Source organism: Gymnoscopelus microlampas (genome assembly GCF_963454915.1).
Source record: "Gymnoscopelus microlampas genome assembly, chromosome: 10".
NCBI classification, from domain to species: Eukaryota; Metazoa; Chordata; class Actinopteri; order Myctophiformes; family Myctophidae; genus Gymnoscopelus; species Gymnoscopelus microlampas.
In genome coordinates, this window is record NC_139947.1 from 26,725,272 (window position 1) to 26,743,345 (window position 18,074).

Below are 18,074 nucleotides of genomic sequence, written 5' to 3' on the forward strand. Positions count from 1 at the left end.
GAACGAAAAACTGGGACACCATCACAAGTCCAAATGACAGACAAAGAATCGTTATCAAGTTTCCCCTCAGAACAATTCTGTGTGTTAATTGTATTGATATTGTTTTTATTTATATTGTTGTTGTTCAAGGGCATGCCTTAGGCCCCATTTACACCGGTAATCAGATCTTGGCCACATCCAGATTGGAATCCGAACGGTATTAACATCACGTGACCATTAAAACCAATCGGATTCCAATCTGGATGTGGCCCAGATCTGATTCAGACTGAATTTGGCCGCCACTGTAAATGGGGTCGCTGTCCTAGTGAAAGTGAGTGCCTGTCTGTGCTCAGGTTGAGTCAGACCTATTATTCACTCCAAACCTGATAAGAAATTAATGCACACTGGCTACAGTGCACCTTTTATTCCTCTTTTGTTAAACATACAGCCTGGATAATCTGATCAGATCTGCACCACATCCAGATTGGAATCCGAACGGTATTAACATCACGTGACCATTAAAACCAATCGGATTCCAATCTGGATGTGGCCCAGATCTGATTCAAACTGAACTTGGCTGCCACTGTAAATGGAGTCCAACTACAGCAATGAATGTACTGCCAGACAGATAATATATTTTGTATTGATATTTGCATTGTTATTGTTGTTATTGTTATATAAATGTTATATAATTGTTATAATTGATTGATTTCATGTCCCCTCGAATAACTGAACCTGAGCATGATTCTGAATTGATAAATGGTAATGTAACCAGTTTCATGATCAGAAATTGCTGATATGCAGTGGTCAAGTAATGAGTAGATGTTGTCATTACTTAATAGTAAGGCAGAAGTAATTGAATGACAATTGTGTAGAGCTTTAAAAGTGACCCAAATGGGTTTAAGTAGTAACAAAAAGTAATTTGTTAGTGATCAGTAGTGATAAAACACTACATGAACACTACACACAAGGATGGAGTGACTCAATAGGGATTGTGAAGAGATACAGCGGTAAATGTGTAAGCATTCTGTAGACTTTCAGAAGTAATTCAAAAGGGTTTGTTTAATAGTAAGACAGAAGTAATTGAATGATAATTCTGTAATGTTTTAAAAGGGATTCAAAAGGGTTTGTGTAGAAACAAAGTAATTCATTAGTGATCAGTAGTGATAGAACACTACATAACACTACACACAAAGATGGAGTGATTCAGTAGGGATTTTGAAGAGAAACAGGGGTAAATGTGTAAGCATTCTATAGAGTTTTAGAAGTAATTCAAAAGGGCTTGTTTAATAGTAAGACAGAAGTAATTGAATGATAATTCTGTAATGTTTTAAAAGTGATTCAAAAGGGCTTGTGTAGAAACAAAAAGTAATTCATTAGTGATCAGTAGTGATAGAACACTACATAACACTACACACAAACATGGAGTGATTCAGTAGGGATTGTTAAGAGAAACAGCGGTAAATGTGTAAGCATTCTGTAGAATTTCAGAGGTAATTCAAAAGGGTTTGTTTAAAAGTAAGACAGTAGTAACTGAATGATAATTGTGTAATGTTTAAAAAGTGAATCAAAAGGGTTTGTGTAGGAACACAAAGTAATTCATTAGTGATCAGTAGTGATAAAACACTACATGAATATTTTCCATAGGGATTGTGTAGAGCTGCAGCAGTAGATCTGTAAGCATTGTGTAGTAATTCAACAATGAATGTGTAGTGATTGTATAGTTCTTTCCAAAAAGCCTATAGTGAGGCTGAAGTAATTAAGTAGCAGCCAGGCAGTGATTTGAATAGTAATTATGTAGTAATTATCAGTAGTGATTAAGTACTGAAACGGGCCATTTCTCCACATTTTACTATTGAAATCACTACATAAATCACTACTAATCGCAATAGCAATTGAGTAATGAAATGGTAGTTTTTGTGTAGACATTTGGTAGTAGTTATGAGTAGTGATTCAATAGTGTTTTTTCACGAGGTACGCATCCATTATTACGACCTGTCCTAAATGTCTTAGATACCTCCCGACACAGCTGATTCACGTAATCAATACGTCATTTATGAACCGTTATCATTTAACTCATATACTGCCTAGAACGACTAAAACGACTTCTGTCCATAAGCCATGCCTGCCAAGAACGACTAAAACGACTTTTTAAAAAATTAAAAAAAATATTTTTTTTTTTTTTTTTTTTTTTTTTTTTTTTAGATTTTTTTTTTTTTTTTTGACCCAAAGACCAAGGAGATATGATTTTTCGAAGATATAGACTCCCATCCACTTCCTTGTTAACTTAAAACTTAAAAATTCTTTATCTCGGCTCCTGAGTACTTTTTTTTTTCAATGAAAAATCTTGGCGGTGTTCAAACGGGCCAGAAATAATTCTGGCAGTGAATGAGTTAAGATAACCATCAGTCCCTGCGTGCTGAGGTCATATCATCAACAGCAGTAAAAATGCAACACAGATAGGTAGATTAATATAATTAAACGTGCAGGCCCAAGCCAAGTGCTCCAGTATTTTATTTTATTTGGGTCGGCGAGGAAACACGTACTGTTTGTTGACATTCTAAGACCACCTCATGGCTAATTTGCATATGACGTTCATATTATCCCACTGTCAACAAAGGAAAGGACATGTATTGTGTGATGGCTATTCTCACCTTCTTAATATAACTGACTGTACAAATGAAAGCATGGTTCTATTTGCACACTCACAATTACAACTGGTCTGGATAATGAACACTGAGGATTTTACTGTGAGAGACGCTATGCGCACAAACACGGCTTACACTTACCATAACTAAGTAACCAAGTAAAAGTACTCATTATACAAAATGTCCCATTTCACAAGTCTTCAAAATGTTAAAAAGCATTTTGAAAATAGCCGATCTACAAGCTCACAACGAAAGCTTGTAGGTCTGCTATTTTCAAATAGCCGAAGTATGGGGTAAAGTGTTTAATGCATGATTTGTAATGATGAAAATCTACAAAGTAACTAGTAACTCAAGTTTTCAAATAATTATAGTGGAGTAAAAAGTACAATATTTGCCTCTTAGATGTAGTGGCCTAGACTTACAAGTACTGCAAATTGAAAATACTCCAGTAAAGTAAAGATTCCTCAAATTTGTACTTAAGTACAGTACTTCAAGCCACCTCCTTCCTCTTTGCCTGGCCTACTTGTTGTTAACTAGTTGTACGAACTCTTGTTTTATTTTTGTATTGTTTCATTGGATCTTGTTTAGTCGATACACTTATTTGTTTTAGCTCGTGCTCATTTGATTTTGCTATTTTTGTCTCATCTGTTTAAGAAAGTAGGTAGCTGATATATTGCACTTTTACCTTAGCGCTAGGTATACTCTTGGTTGCTTGTTTTTGCAGGAAATGTACTTAAAACTTCTGGTGATTAGTAGTTTTCGTTCCCTACCTATGTTGAATACACTTATTGTAAGTCGCTTTGGAAAAAAGCGTCTGCTAAATGACTGTAATGTAATGTAATGTAATGGTCAGTTAGCTCAGTTCAGCTCAGTTGCAGAGCCGATGTTAAAAGGCAGGGCCAGGCAAGCCCAAGCCTACATGATTCAGACCTGAGCACACTCTGTCACACACACACATAAACCTAATGTACAGTACACAAACACAGTGCGAAATCTTTCATCAATGCATTTGTCCTAGGACACAAATCATCTTTCATGTTTTGTGCAGCCCTTGTAAATCTGAGAGGAGAGTTAATGTAAAGCAAATAGACACAATTTAGATCACAATCACAACACTGTTAATTGTATTTTATGTATTTCTGTTTTGATGTAATTTCTAATGAGATAATCCAGAAACAGTATTGTCTAATTTCCAATGAGATAATCAAGTTGAATTAAGTATTTTGTTCATTTTAGGGACAATATTAATGGGCACAGAGTTTTCGGTTATGAATGTGTCGCTACATTTCCCACCATAGGTATTATAAATGTAACTGTGTTGTTTTACATTCTTTTGCCTAATAAGAATTTCAATCAATCAAAGATCCATTTTTAATGACATGAATGAAACTTGATTCGGCAAAACACTTCAAAAGGTCACATAGTCAGGCTGGTAAAACATTGTCATTCTGGATAGATGTAATTGCTGAGCACACTAAGGATCTGATTCCATGGCTGCCTCGTGAAACCATAAAAGCTACTATGCCACAGGTTTTCCTGGAGAATTTTCCAAACACTACTTGTGTAATTGACTGTACAGAAAATGTTTTGCAGAAAGCAAAAAATCTGGACTCAAGAACTGAATCTTACAGTCACTACTATGCTTGTAATGCTGTGAAATATCTAGTTGTAACTGCGCCATCTGGAGTCATTATGTACATTTCAGATGCTTTTGTCTAAAAGGTCTGACCAAAAAAGTCCTTGCGGACTTGCTTCCGTTGAGGTCCTTGGTCCATCTAAAACAAGCATTGTTGATGTGCGGACAAAGCTTTGTAAGCATGACACAAGAGTGTTGAATTCAAGTAGAGGAATCCCTGTGTAGAGAAGACAGTCTTCATCATGTTTTAGGAGATCCTCTGCAACAGACTGTGAGCTCTCAGGGGATGGTTCAGGCAGCACGCTAGATGTCCTGGCAGGTGGAGCTTTGGGATAGATGTGGTCCTCCATTCCTGGGTCTGACCACTGTGTCTAGACATCATGTGAGCTCTTTGCCACGGGATTTGGCTCCTCTGAAGCCTCCATTGCAACTGGCTCGTCGTCTGCGGGTACAGACATATTTAGTGCAGTAGTTGTTATCGATTGAGACAGATGTAATTGTACATGTTTAACACACCACCATGCTCAAGGCACTGAATTAAACATATGATTATAACATATTATAGTTTTTTTGTCTTTAAAAAATGCTTGTTTTGTTTTTTGGACTTTAGGTTATACCGTCACCTTCCTAAAATAATGGCCTACATCATTCTTTTTGGGAAATGATATTTTTGTCAAAAGAGTTGCTTGCTTCTAGAAATGCCATTATTTTGTCAAGGTGCGTGGAGAAGAAAAAAAAGATGAGTAGTGCTGTGCGTGGGTGTGACACACACACACACACACACACACACACACACACACACACACACACACACACACACACACACACACACACACACACACACACACACACACACACACACACACACAGCGCGCGTGTGTGTGAGACGTTAATGACACATTAGTGTATGTGTTTGTGATCATACTTGCGTTGCAACTTTTTGTTTGCGATAGGTTGAATCGCTTGTGACACAATCACAATGAGCCCTGCCGTGGACCAGGCCAGGTCAGATTTGTTTTAATGACTTGTAGAAATTAATCTTACCCGTTAAATGTCTCTGAACGATACTCTCCTCTGGAGGTCTCTCACCCAACAGCAGCGTTGGATATGGGTTCTCCCGTGTAGGTCTCTTGTCCACGAAGTGAAATCAACAGACAGCTTTGAGTTTTTTTTAAGTTCAAGTTTCTTAGCCAACTTCTTTTCGCATCGGACGCGATGGAATTGAGACGTTAAGCGAGAGAAAAGCAGAGATAAAAGACTTACTAACAAACGTTCTTGGAGTCATAATCGCTATGCGACCTGTGAAGCTACAGCTACGTTCTGCTGGCAAATGTAAACACACTGAGCCGCTATTTCCTACTTCCGGTCCGTCCGCAGGATGTTTCCCACCCAAGATTCTTGCCCCAGTAAATTCCCGCGGAAACAGGTGGATAGGGGCTTGACTGTACACTATGTATAGGGGAGACAGTTTCTGCAAGCATGTCCTCGCCCGGACATGCTTGCAGAAACTGTCTCCCCTATACATAGTGTACAGTCAAGCTACTTTAACTTTTAGACAAGAAAATGTTGTGTTACATATGGCAAATACTGTGTCTTGTTTCCCTCTCCTCTCCTCTCCTCTCCTCAGAGGCTGGTAGAAGCAGCAGAAGAAGCCCACCTACAACACGAGGAGGATCCAGACTTACAGGTAGGTGGTGCTGCTCGCGCATATTTGTGTGTGTCTTTCCACCGCAAAAAAAACATGAGAATGAAAGGGATTCACCTATAATCACGCTATAATACAATCACATACCGGTAAGCAAATGAATTGATTTCACCACAGAAAGGATGGACAATAGGCTCTGGCAGTGAATGAGTTAATTCATACACGTCGTACGGATGTTGTTGCTCCAGCCGTAGTCTGGGAGACTTCGCCTCAGAGCCTGGACAGCAGGGGCGCGGCCACTGCGTTCTGATTCAAATCAACAGGCAATGAAGAAAAGGGGGCGGGATCCACATGCAGTGGGTGTTGCATGTAAATAGGAGCGACGGGAAGCAATTTCTCCTTGAGAAATTGCGGCCGCCATTGTTGTGTACTGCTGTTTGCCTCTCGTCTGACTTTTTAGACGAGTTGCACAGCTCTCAGACCGGTAAGAGGCGTGTCCGCTCAGATTCTGACCGTAAGTTACATCCCGCCCACAAATACCAGGGCTCTGGCCTAGAAGTTTCCTCGCCCCTCCTGTTTGTATGCGAGAGCTGGCGAAAACTTCTGGGAACTCAGATTACTCGAGCCGTGACACGTAGTGTGAGCTTGTAAAATGGCTGTTGTTGTGGTATAGAGGAGAAAAAAAGAGGAGGATTCCAAGTACAGACCTCTGAGGGACCCCGGTCAAGAGGGTACCGCGTAGCGCCACGCTGTGAGCTGGTAGATCTGCTATTTTCGTCGTGTCATGTGACAGCGTCACATTGACAGTGTATAAATACTGTACGCCTCCGGGTGCCAGTTCAGAGCCACCTGTGACCTGTTTCTGTTCCTCAGTGTTTCCTCAGAGTGTCCTTTGTCTGACACGGACATGGTGTGATGCGCTGATGGAAGAAGTACTCACATTTTCTTACTCAAGTAAAAGTATCAATACTGCAATGTAGAAACATATATGATATACACGGTATTCAAAATGTGCTTGAGTAAATGTACAAAAGTATCCGCATCAGAATATACTTAGAGTACCAAAAGTAAAAGTACTCATTATGCAGATCTACAAGCTAGTAACTAACTAAAGTTTTCAAATAATTGTAGTGGAGTAAAAGTACAATATTATTTGCCTCTGAGATATAGTGTAGAAGTAAAAGTGCAGACAATTGGAAATACTCCAGTAAAGTACATGTACAAAAGCAAACACATGCACTCTTTCTATGCATGTATGTTCAGTATATATGTATTATTGAAGGGAAACATTCATGCTGGTTATCATAGTCTATAGAAACAACAATAATAGACTATGATAAACCTTATGCCCATAATGCAATTTTCTAAGCAACAGGCCATTTTGTCTATACCAAGGGAATTATAGTTTAACATTTTTTATTCGCTCTTATTTTTTATTTTGTTTTGTTAGTTTCATTTTGTCTTTTTTATTTTGTGGAAATGCTTTGTTTTAGTTTGGTTGTTTATTAGTTTTATTAATGTAACGTGGATTATTCAGTGGCAAGATTCAACAAAATCAGAAAAAATATAGCAAAAGTGAGCTCGTTGCTATTTTAGCTATTTTTGAACAAATAGCAAATATTTCCAATTTTTAACAGAGACCAAAACTATGGCCATTTTCTCTATGATTTTCGTTCGTTTCAGTTTAGTTTTTTTTAGATAGGTATCCGTTTTTTGTAAAGCCTCGTGTTTGTTTTTATTTCAGTTAACTAAAATGTTTTGTCAGTTCTAGTTCTAGTTATTTTGTTAGCTTTAGTTTGATAACTATATTAACCATGGTCTATACCTAGCCTGGAACCCAGACTGATGGCTACCTTCGTTTTTATTTTATTTATTTTTTATACTTCGCTTCTAAGCAAAGTTAGATTCCAGGCTAGTCTAATACCAGCCATTACATAAAACCTGATTCATATTCCCCAATCAAGATCACTGTTTTGCTGCGAACACAGGAAAATAGGACAATCTCACTTGTCACCAAGGGTGGCGGCTAAAAAAACAGGAAGTACAGGGCTGTACAGTATGGATTGCATACTGTACCTGCCAACATTCCTAAATTTAGCAGGAAACTCATGCATTTTTACCCTTTCTCCCGCTGTGCTTCTGAATTGTCATTTCTCCTGAAAATAGCCTTAATTATGGTCACCTCAACCCAGACTCTATGGTAAAAGTGAGCATGTCCATGGGTGTTACACACGCCACTGATATGCAACCAGGGCCATAATGTTAACCACTATTTTATAATTTGGCTATTCAAAAATATCAGCTTTACAAGCTCATAGCACGGCACCGAGTGCCGCGCTACGAGCTTGTAGATCTGATATTTTTTTCCAAATCATGATTTTTTTTCCAAATCTTTGAATATATGTTTTTTTAAAGCGAACATTTTTAACTAAAATCTTTGCTTCTGGGGGTTCCTGGAACAAAATATTTTGAGCTGGGGGTCCGCAGTAAAGCAAAGCAAAGTTTGTTGTTTACCCAGGGTGTCGGACTAAGCACGAAGCTTGTTTCCAGCCGGACCCTGCATGGAAGCCTTGCTCAAGGGCTATTCAGCGGTGATTCATGATTGATGTGATGAATTGGGGAATCGAACTAGGGACCTTCCGGTATCAAGGCCGCCCCTCTAACCACTAGGCCACCGCTGCCACAGTCAAATACATATCATTTTGGGGGTCCTTGACATGAAAAGGTTTGAGAACCACTGATATAGCAACATATTTTTCTTTTGTAAACTGTTAGGATTTATAAGACATTTGTAGAATCGGCCAAATTGCACGTATTTTCAAGATGTTTTAATAGCCAACGAAATCTAAAATGACAGAGATGCTTTCCCGGATTTAATGGGTTAATACTAAGTCAGTGAATACTAAGTGAATACTAAGTCAGTGAATACTAAGTGAATACTAAGTCAGTGAATACTATAGTGAATACTAAGTCAGTGAATGCTATAGTGAATACTATAGTGAATACTAAGTCAGTGAATGCTAAATCAGTGAATACTACGTCAGTGAATACTAAGTGAATACTAAGTCAGTGAATGCTAAGTCAGTGAATACTAAGTCAAGCCCCCCACCAGAAAATCCTCTTATTTCTTCCAGTCTTATGTTGGCAGGTAGGATTGTACCAGGGTCATCACTGGAGTAAATCTTTAAGCACAACTTTGAGAAGACCGCTTAGTGTTTATGTCTGCTAATAGGACGTTACACAGTACATTCCTTAGTGTTAATGTAACTCAGAGAGTACATATGGAACCAAATGGACCCACAAATGTATATACTGTAGGTACTTATACATTCTTTGTTGTGAAGTTAGATAACCCAATGGCCATCGCTTCAATGTCGGTGCATTTCTCACAGTCCTCGTTTCTCTCTTCACATCCACAGTGAAGGCCTCTAAATCATTCATTCATGGAGACTGAAACAGTCACTGTAGCATTTTGTAAATTAACTAGAGTGACCCTGTTTATTCAGCAGCCGTTATACTGTAGCTAAACCTTCAAATGAACAAGGTTGCAAAAGCATTGTATGACTGATGAATGAAGGACTTAACCCCCTGTTATCACTGACAAGCCAGTGATTAAACGTGATCATTTTGTATCAGTTATTGTACATGCACATAATAATAATAATAATAATACATAATTCCACAACTCAACTCACTTAACCCCCAGCATCCTTATTCTGGGGAAAACTCTCGCAGAAAATAGCAGATCTACAAGCTTACACAGTACACGTCACTATCGGGTTTTAGATCGGCTTGTATGGGTGGTAGATCCGCTTGCAGATCGACTACAGTATTTTCAGCGAAGATATTTAACCCATTAAGTCCTGGAACGCATCTGTGTCACTTTAGATTTCTTTGGCTATTCAAAAATAGCAGATACAGTATACAAGCCCATAGCGCGGCACCGAGTGCCGCGCTATGAGATTGTAGATCTGCTATTTTTGAAAAATCTTGACGATTTCTTTTTTTTCAAAAACTGTTAGCATTTAGATTTTTTTAAAGAATCGCCTCCGGTCTTAATGGGTTAAGGTAGAGTGAAAACAGCATAGATACTAGTATAAAGCCCTGAGGGCCTCCGCTATGATCATCTGGCAAATGGCTAATATAATAGCTATAATAAAGTACTGTATGCGCACGCACGCACGTACACACTCACGCACGCGCGCAGACACACACACACACACACACTCACTCACTCACTCACTCACACACACACGCATGCATATTCTAGCGGTTATCACTAAGAAAATGATCGTATGGAAGATGGGGACATAGTTATCATAGTATGTTTTATTTCTGTCTCGTGATTTCTGGACAGGAATGATCCCAGATAGCATTATTATCATGTGGAATCCAGCTTGTACTTGAATACAAATTGCAAATCATTTCATATCACACACCCCCACGTGCTGCATACCCCAGAGCGGGCCAAAAATGTAAAAAAAAACTTTTCTCGAGGAGTTCCGCCCTCAGCTTCAAAGACTTGTGCAAAATTAAACAGATAATCATATCTGCATACACACCCCCAAACCCACCCTCTGCATGGTTCTGCCTCAAAATCCATTTGAGCAGCTTTTAACCCATTAAGACCTGGGAACGCATCTGTGTGATTTTTAGATTGGAGCTAAAAAAAACATTATTTGACACTTTGGGCTATTCATAAATAGCAGATATACAAGCTCATAGCGCGGCACCGAGTGCCGCGCTATGAGCTTGTAGATCTGCTATTTATGAAAAATCGTGAACATGTGTGCAAATCTTTGAGTATATTTTTAAAGCGAACATTTTTAACTCAAATCTTTGCTTCTGGGGGGTCCCTGGAACAAAATATTTTGAGATGGGGGTCCGTGGCCAAATACATAATAATGTTGGGGGTCCTTGAAATTAAAAAGATTGAGAACCACTGACATAGAAACATACGTTTTTCAGAAAACTGTTGGGATTTAGGAGACATGCAGAAACGGCTTCAGGTCTTCATGGTTTAAATGGTTAGAGAACTGGCTCCATAATGTGTGTGTGTGTGTGTGTGTGTGTGTGTGTGTGTGTGTGTGTGTGTGTGTGTGTGTGTGTGTGTGTGTGTGTGTGTGTGTGTGTGTGTGTGTGTAGTGTGTTTTTGCCGGAGTGAGAACACTTCTCACCAAACTCTTCAAAATACTTCATTCATGTAGGAGGGGCAAAGTAGAGTTTCAAAAAGGGAAGTAATGTAGTAAGCCGGCTTGGGAGTATTTACCGTGCAACTATTTTAATAACCCTGATGCTTGCGTGCGTGCGTGTGTGTGTGTGTGTGTGTGTGTGTGTGTGTGTGTGTGTGTGTGTGTGTGTGTGTGTGTGTGTGTGTGTGTGTGTGTGTGTGTGTGTGTGTGTGTGTGTGTGTGTGTGTGTGTGTGTGTGTGTGTGTGTGTGTGCGCGCATGCGTGCCTGCTTGCTTTCATGCATCTCTATTCCTGTGCGTGTGTCTTAGACTGAACGCCCTGTGGTTCGGTGCCGTCATGCACCATTAAAGTGGATCAATTTGCTAATCTAACCCCTGAGTGCTGTCCTGGGCTGATTCTAAACACCACACAATAAAAACCCTCCGTGTTAATTTATCCATTTGTACGTATAACTAAATAAACAAACACTTACACAAAAAAAATACTGTCTACTCCTTGTCTTTCTCCCTTCTCTCGTTACATTGCTTTATTGTGCTTGCAGTGTAGGCAACACGTTGCAATGTTGTGGATTCTCCCACTCTGTGTTGAGATAAGCTCTGAGCGGTTTTAGCAGGCGCTGTGATAAAATAACAATGGATTGGATGGCATACCGGGGAGGCTGTCATCTCTTCGTCTGGCAGTATAAACTCTGAGATGTCTTCTCTGATATGGTGCCAGTTTGGTGTTTTTTTAGAGACCTCCAAAGTGTGTGGAATATGCATGTGCTATTTTCTGTTGTACTATACAGGTGTATTGTTTAGACAAGGGGGTCTTCAACATGTTCAGCAGAGACGTGCAGAGGGATTTGGAGAGGCAGGGGCTGGAATTTCAAAAGGGCACCTATTGCTGGCACCGGCCGGATGATGTCTTGTTTTACATTTTACCCAGATTTAGATTTACTCAGGTTTTGTTGGCTTCCTTTTGAAAACATTTTGTTTTAAAAGGTCAAGAGAGATTGCTGCTTTATTTTATAGCCTTTTTGGCTCATTGGTGACTTTTATTATCATTATTCTTATTCCCAAAAAAATGGATTCAGTTCTAAAAGGAGCTGACTAAACAGATTGTGTTGCTGTTCATCTTCTTCTTTTCTTTTTTTTGTGGGGGGGAAGTAATATGTAATTTAATATGTAATATAATATATTACTCTTGATTCCAACTAACAAGTAATATAATATTATTACTTTTTTAAGGAGTAATATGTAATAAGTAACATATTACTCTCCTGAGTAAAATTGCCCAACACTGTTGTTCGCACCAGAACCCTTCTGCTCGAAAGTTGACCGAAGTGCGTTGGACTTCACCTTTATATCTTGTCTTCTGTACGTGCGGTCGTATAGACATGTGTCAGCATGTGTTTGCCAGGTAGGAATGCACATGTTTGTAGCCTCGTTCTCAGCCTTTTTCTCGCAGCCTTCTCTCAGCCTTAGAAAGTCCCAGCCTTTACTCATCTGCAAAGAGAAAAGCCTGGTCACGACCTAATGCAGAGAGTGTCTATAGGGACGGGACTTCCTTCCTACTTATTTCCCCCGGAAACTATATTTTTCGACTAATCAGAACACTCTTGTGTTTGCACTTGCGTTTGCACCCGCAAACACAAGAGTGTTTGCTGCGCTGCGCGAGAAAAAAGGGCGCTCTGCCCCAAGGTTGGTGCCCTGTGCTGCGCTGCTTTTATCCGCCAGATTGGGATATTCACGGCATATTTTGCGTGTCTCTGTGTGTCAGGATGCGAGGCAACACTCACACACTCACGTGCAGCATGCGTCCCCTACCCCTGTGCCTAATGGCTGTACATGGGGCCGACGCGTGCTTTAGCGTGATTGTTTGAGTGTGGCTTCAGGAAGTAAATTCCTAGCCTCGATCTCCAGGCCTTTATTTTTTAGTTTTGCTAAAAAATAAAAGCTTGGAAATTGATGCTGTTGGGTAGGCAAAAGCGCCTCGCGTCGTCTGATGTGCCGCGCATTATTTATTTTGGGTGCGCATGCGCACCTGCGCACCAGTTATGTGCACCCCTGTCCATACTGCCTCCCCCATGACAGCTGGGGCGCCTGATGGAGGGGAAGGGAACTGGTTGTACTGTAATAACGTGTTCCTTCCACGCGCTACTGTACGTCCTACCGGGGAAACTCCCCCCCTGTCAGGTGATAAGAAGGTCAGTTGGCTCTCATGCATTGAAGGGAGGCATGAGCTCGGCCTTGGGCTCCCTAGGCTGTGGGGGGGAGTGTAGCGCCCAGGATCACTTAGAAAATTGGCACCGGGTGAAAAAAGGGTTTCGAAATTGTGGGATCAAAAAGAAAAAAGAAAAAAAAAAGAAAATTGTCATCCTAAAACGTTGATGTCCTCACAAGTGTAGTAATGCAAACGTGTGTGTACTTGGTCTGCTCTTTTCCCCCTCTACACCTATACATCTTTGCCAAAAATAGCAGATACAATTTCACAAGCTTGTAGATCTGCTATTTTTGGCAAAAGTTCTCCTCAGAAAAGGGATGCTAGGGTTCAAGTGGTTAAGGTAAAAAAATAAAAAAAGATTTGGCGGACCCCCTGTAGTAACTCTGAGGACCCCCTGTTGAAGACATTTCACCGGGTGAAAAAAGGGTTACAAAATAGTGGGATCAAATTCATCAAAAAGAAAAAAAGGAAAAAGAAAAAAGAAAATTGTCGTCCTAAAACGCTGATGTCCTCACAAGTGTAGTAATGCAAAAGTGTGTGTGTGCGTTTGCCTCTGTATGTGTGTGTGTGTGTGAGCACAGGACACAGGCCAGTATAGCTAAGAGCGCGTGGGCTCTCTCACAGCGGGTGCTTTATGGCGGTAATTACTTGGCAGAGATGAGATGAAGGCCAGCAAAGTGAGTGTCCTGTTGTTTCAGCGTTAATGACACCAGGCCACAGGGCTGATGGGGGCTGATGCCGGGGAAGTTCCATCCACACATATACCGTCTGGAGGTGATAATGCACATCGCTGATAAAAGCCACAACACCCACCAGTACAGCCACCACTAATACACCCAGTTGATATACAGTACGTTGGAGCGTCTCAAACTTTGCTTGTGTTTAAGCCATTAAAAAACGGGCAACGCATTTAGATTTATTTGGCTATTCAAAAAATAGCAGATATACAAGCTCATAGCGCGGCACCGAGTGCCGCGCTATGAGCTTGTATATCTGCTATTTTGTGTTTGTGTGTGTGTGTGTGTGTGTGTGTGTGTGTGTGTGTGTGTGTGTGTGTGTGTGTGTGTGTGTGTGTGTGTGTGTGTGTGTGTGTGTGTGTGTGTGTGTGTGTGTGTGTGTGGCTTAGCTCACCATGGTCCTGGGAACAGGACTGGACTGGACTGTACCTCACAGTGTCAGACCACTGTCGAGGGTGGGTGGGTGGGGGTCCCTAAACCCCCTAAATACTGACAATAATCTTTGTGCAATAATTCTGTGTGTACACTGACACACATTCACGCACCAGTGCACTCATCTGACATGTACTGTGTCCTCTCGAGCAGCAGAACCTTTGAATGGTGGACAAGTAATATAGCTTGTGGAATGATCTGCTATGGACAACTCAGGATAATGCCAGTGGTACAGTTGGACTGTGCGACTCTCTCTCTCTCTCTCTCTCTCTCTCTCTCTCTCTCTCTCTCTCTCTCTCTCTCTCTCTCTCTCTCTCTCTCTCTCTCTCTCTCTCTCTTTTGGAGAAAAATTGGGCCTCTTCTGACCTCCTTCACAGGTGTTACCAATGATACTAATGAAGGCTCTGTTCCATTCTGGTCAAACAGAGGCAGGGTGCTGATATTGTGCATGTTGGCTCACTAGAAATACTAGTGGGTCTCAAAGTGTGGTCCAGGGACCCTCAAGGTTCCTTGAGAGGGTGTAACTCTGAGAGTGTACAAATGGAACCAATTTGTACACTCTCAGAGTTATGGGGGTCCTTGAAATTAAAAAAGTTTGAGAACCACTGTGCTACACTAAAGGGAACAGAGCCTTCATTAGTATCATTGGTAACACCTGTGAAGGAAGCAAGGAAGGGGCCCAATTTCTGTCCAATATGGCTGCTGTGCATAGAGCCTATTTAGTCAGGACTTGTGTATAGTCCTTGTCACTGTCGTCAGTGTGGTCTTGGGGAACTGAGGACCCAAGGTCCTGACCTGAAGAGCCTTCCCCTGTATCGAGGGGCGTCCCGGTGCCTCTCTGTTGCACCACTTTTGCCTGCTGTATACAACAGTACTTTTTCTTTTCCTTACTCTTTACCTTAAAAGGAGTAGTTCACTCCAAAAAATGACTTATTTTCTATCAATTACACACCCCCTGAAGCCTTGCATACATGGAGATGTTGTTGTTTTTATCACATTCCTACAGTAAGCTAATCATTTGATGTCAGTGAGCTCTCCATTGAGTCTCCTACTGAGCAGCCACCCGGTCATCCAATTATTGGCTCAAAAACATCTCCATGTATTCAAGGCCTCATGAGGTGTGTAATTGATAGAAAATAAGTCATTTTTTGGGGTGAACTACTCCTTTAACTGCTGTGCCGCCTCTGGACGACTGAATTTTTCCCCCGCGGGATAATAAAGGTATCTATCTATCTGTCTGTCTGTCTGTCCATCCACCCACCCACATATGTACGTATGTCGCGGCTGACGCTTCCCTGGAAGGAGACGACCTCATAATGGAGACAGAGAGAGAGCAATGAGAGAGGAGGAGGAGGAGGAGGAGGAGGAGAGTACTTGTACTCTTCTGATACTGTAAAACATAGACACGGAGAACGAAGGGTAGAGAATGAGTCGTAGAATGAGGATGAAACAACAATATAATAGACAGCACGACTACGTATGAATTCTCAACCTTGCTTTTAACCAAATTGCAGGGCTTTGTGCCCCACGTTAAACATAATGAAATATGATTGAATTAACCTACAGACAGTATACATACAGATTTTGTGCATTTATTGTGAGATATTCTTGTTGACAAGGTAACCTGTTACAAAGACCACCAGTTTAAAGACCAAACTTGTGTTAACCCTTTTAGGCCGGGAAAGGAACGCATGTGTGTCATTTTAAGATTTCTTTGGCTATTCAAAAATAGCAGATCTACAAGCTCATAGCGTGGCACCGAGTGCTGCGCTATGAGCTTGTAGATCTGCTATTTTTAGAAAAATCGTGTCCCTGGAACAAAATATTTTTAGATGAGAGGGGGTCCGCGGACAAATACATATTATTTTGGGGGTCCTTGACACAAAACCATTGATAATAATAATGAGCAACATAAGTAAAAAAAATATGAAAAAAAACTTTAGGAAAAAAAAAACTGTTAGGATTTACAAGACATTTGTATAATTTTGAGGTTTTTTTTTTTTAGTGAATTTGTAAAAAGATTTGAGTTAAAACTTTCGCTTTAAAAAAGTATACATATATTCAACATAAAGATTTGCACACATTTTCACAATTTAAAAAAGAAATAGCAGATCTACAAGCTCATAGTGCGGCACTCGGTGCCGCACTATGAGCTTGTATATCTGCTATTTTTATATAGCCAAAGACATCTTAAAATGACACAGATGCATTCCCGGTCTTAAAGGGTTAAACATAAAATGAAAATGTTTAGTGGGCTGTTACCATCCAGAATGCTTTTGTGCATGGTTTTCTGCCTGTTTACACGTATCTGCATAGGTGACGCCCGCGTGTGTGCGTGCGAGCGCGCGTGCGTGCGCGCGCGCGTGTGTGTGTGTGTGTGTGTGTGTGTGTGTGTCGGCTTGCACAACACCGGTGGTGGCATGTTTTTGTGATTGTGCTTTCCCTCGGAACAGTGAATAGAGGGGTAATTATCACCAGCAACTGCACTAAAAATACTACATCCATCCACTGTTTAGCTGTAGGCTGGTGACGACTCTCCTCCAAACGCTGTTTGGTTTCATTATAAACTGTTTGTGTGTTTTTCGGCTACTGGATACATATTATATTTGGCTGGCAGCAGTTTGATAGGAATTTTCCCTTATCTGTCCTTTCCAGAGTGCCTTTGCTCCCATGTGAAATTGGCATGGTAATCTGTTAACCCGTTAAGACCGGGAACGCATCTGTGGTGTCATTTTTTAAAATTTCTTTGGCTATTCAAAAATAGCAGATATGCAAGCTCATAGCGCGGCACCGAGTGCCGCGCTATGAGCTTGTATATCTGCTATTTTTTTTAAATCTTGAAAATGTATCAAATCTTTGAAAAATATATATGTTTTTAAAGCAAACATTTGTAACTCAAATCTTTGCTTCTGGGGGGGTCCCTGGAACAAACTATTTTGAGATGGGAGGGAGGGTCCGCGGCCAAATACATATTTAAAAGTGTTTTCTAAATTCTGATATTAAAGTATGTTGCTCCAACTTTTCCATGTCAAGGACCTCCAAAATTATTTGTATACGGCCGTGGACCCCCCATCTCAAAATATGTTGTTCCAGGGACCCCCCAGAAGCATAGATTGGAGTTAAAAATGTTCGCTTTAAAACACAAATTTCCACAATACATTAAAAAAAAAAAAGAAGCTGATCTACAAATAAAATAGTAGATCTGATAGCAGAAAATAGCAGATCTACAAGCTCATATGAGCTTGCAGACGTATTTTTTGAATTGCCAAATACATCTAAAATGACACGATGCTTTCCTGATCTAAATGGGTTAAGGATTTCTTCCTCCTCTCTCTCTCTCTCTCTCTCTCTCTCTCTCTCTCTCTCTCTCTCTCTCTCTCTCTCTCTCGTTCATACCCACAATGCTCATGTAAATAGGGGGGGGGGGGGGCAACAGAGCAGTGCCCCCTGCTGCCCTCTCTCTCTGCAGCCAATTAAATCCCTGCTTGGAGTTGGGGGGGGAGACCGCAACAGCCAATCACCGATCCCGATGTTTAGTGAAAATGGAGTCCGAGGCAGGATTTGTTTTAGCTCTCTCTCTCTCTCTCTCTCTCTCTCTCT

At 40.7% G+C, this 18,074-nt stretch overlaps 1 protein-coding gene across 1 annotated transcript in view; it reads left to right on the forward strand.

Moving 5' to 3' along the window:
* The window catches only part of LOC311054166 (voltage-dependent calcium channel subunit alpha-2/delta-3-like), a gene marked incomplete at both ends in the record, with an annotated part of 378,193 nt that overhangs the window by 130,460 nt on the left and 229,659 nt on the right, over positions 1-18,074 (forward strand). The window contains 1 exon segment of the mRNA XM_084070045.1: positions 5,891-5,950. Within this exon segment, the coding sequence (XP_083926171.1) occupies positions 5,891-5,950 (60 nt within the window).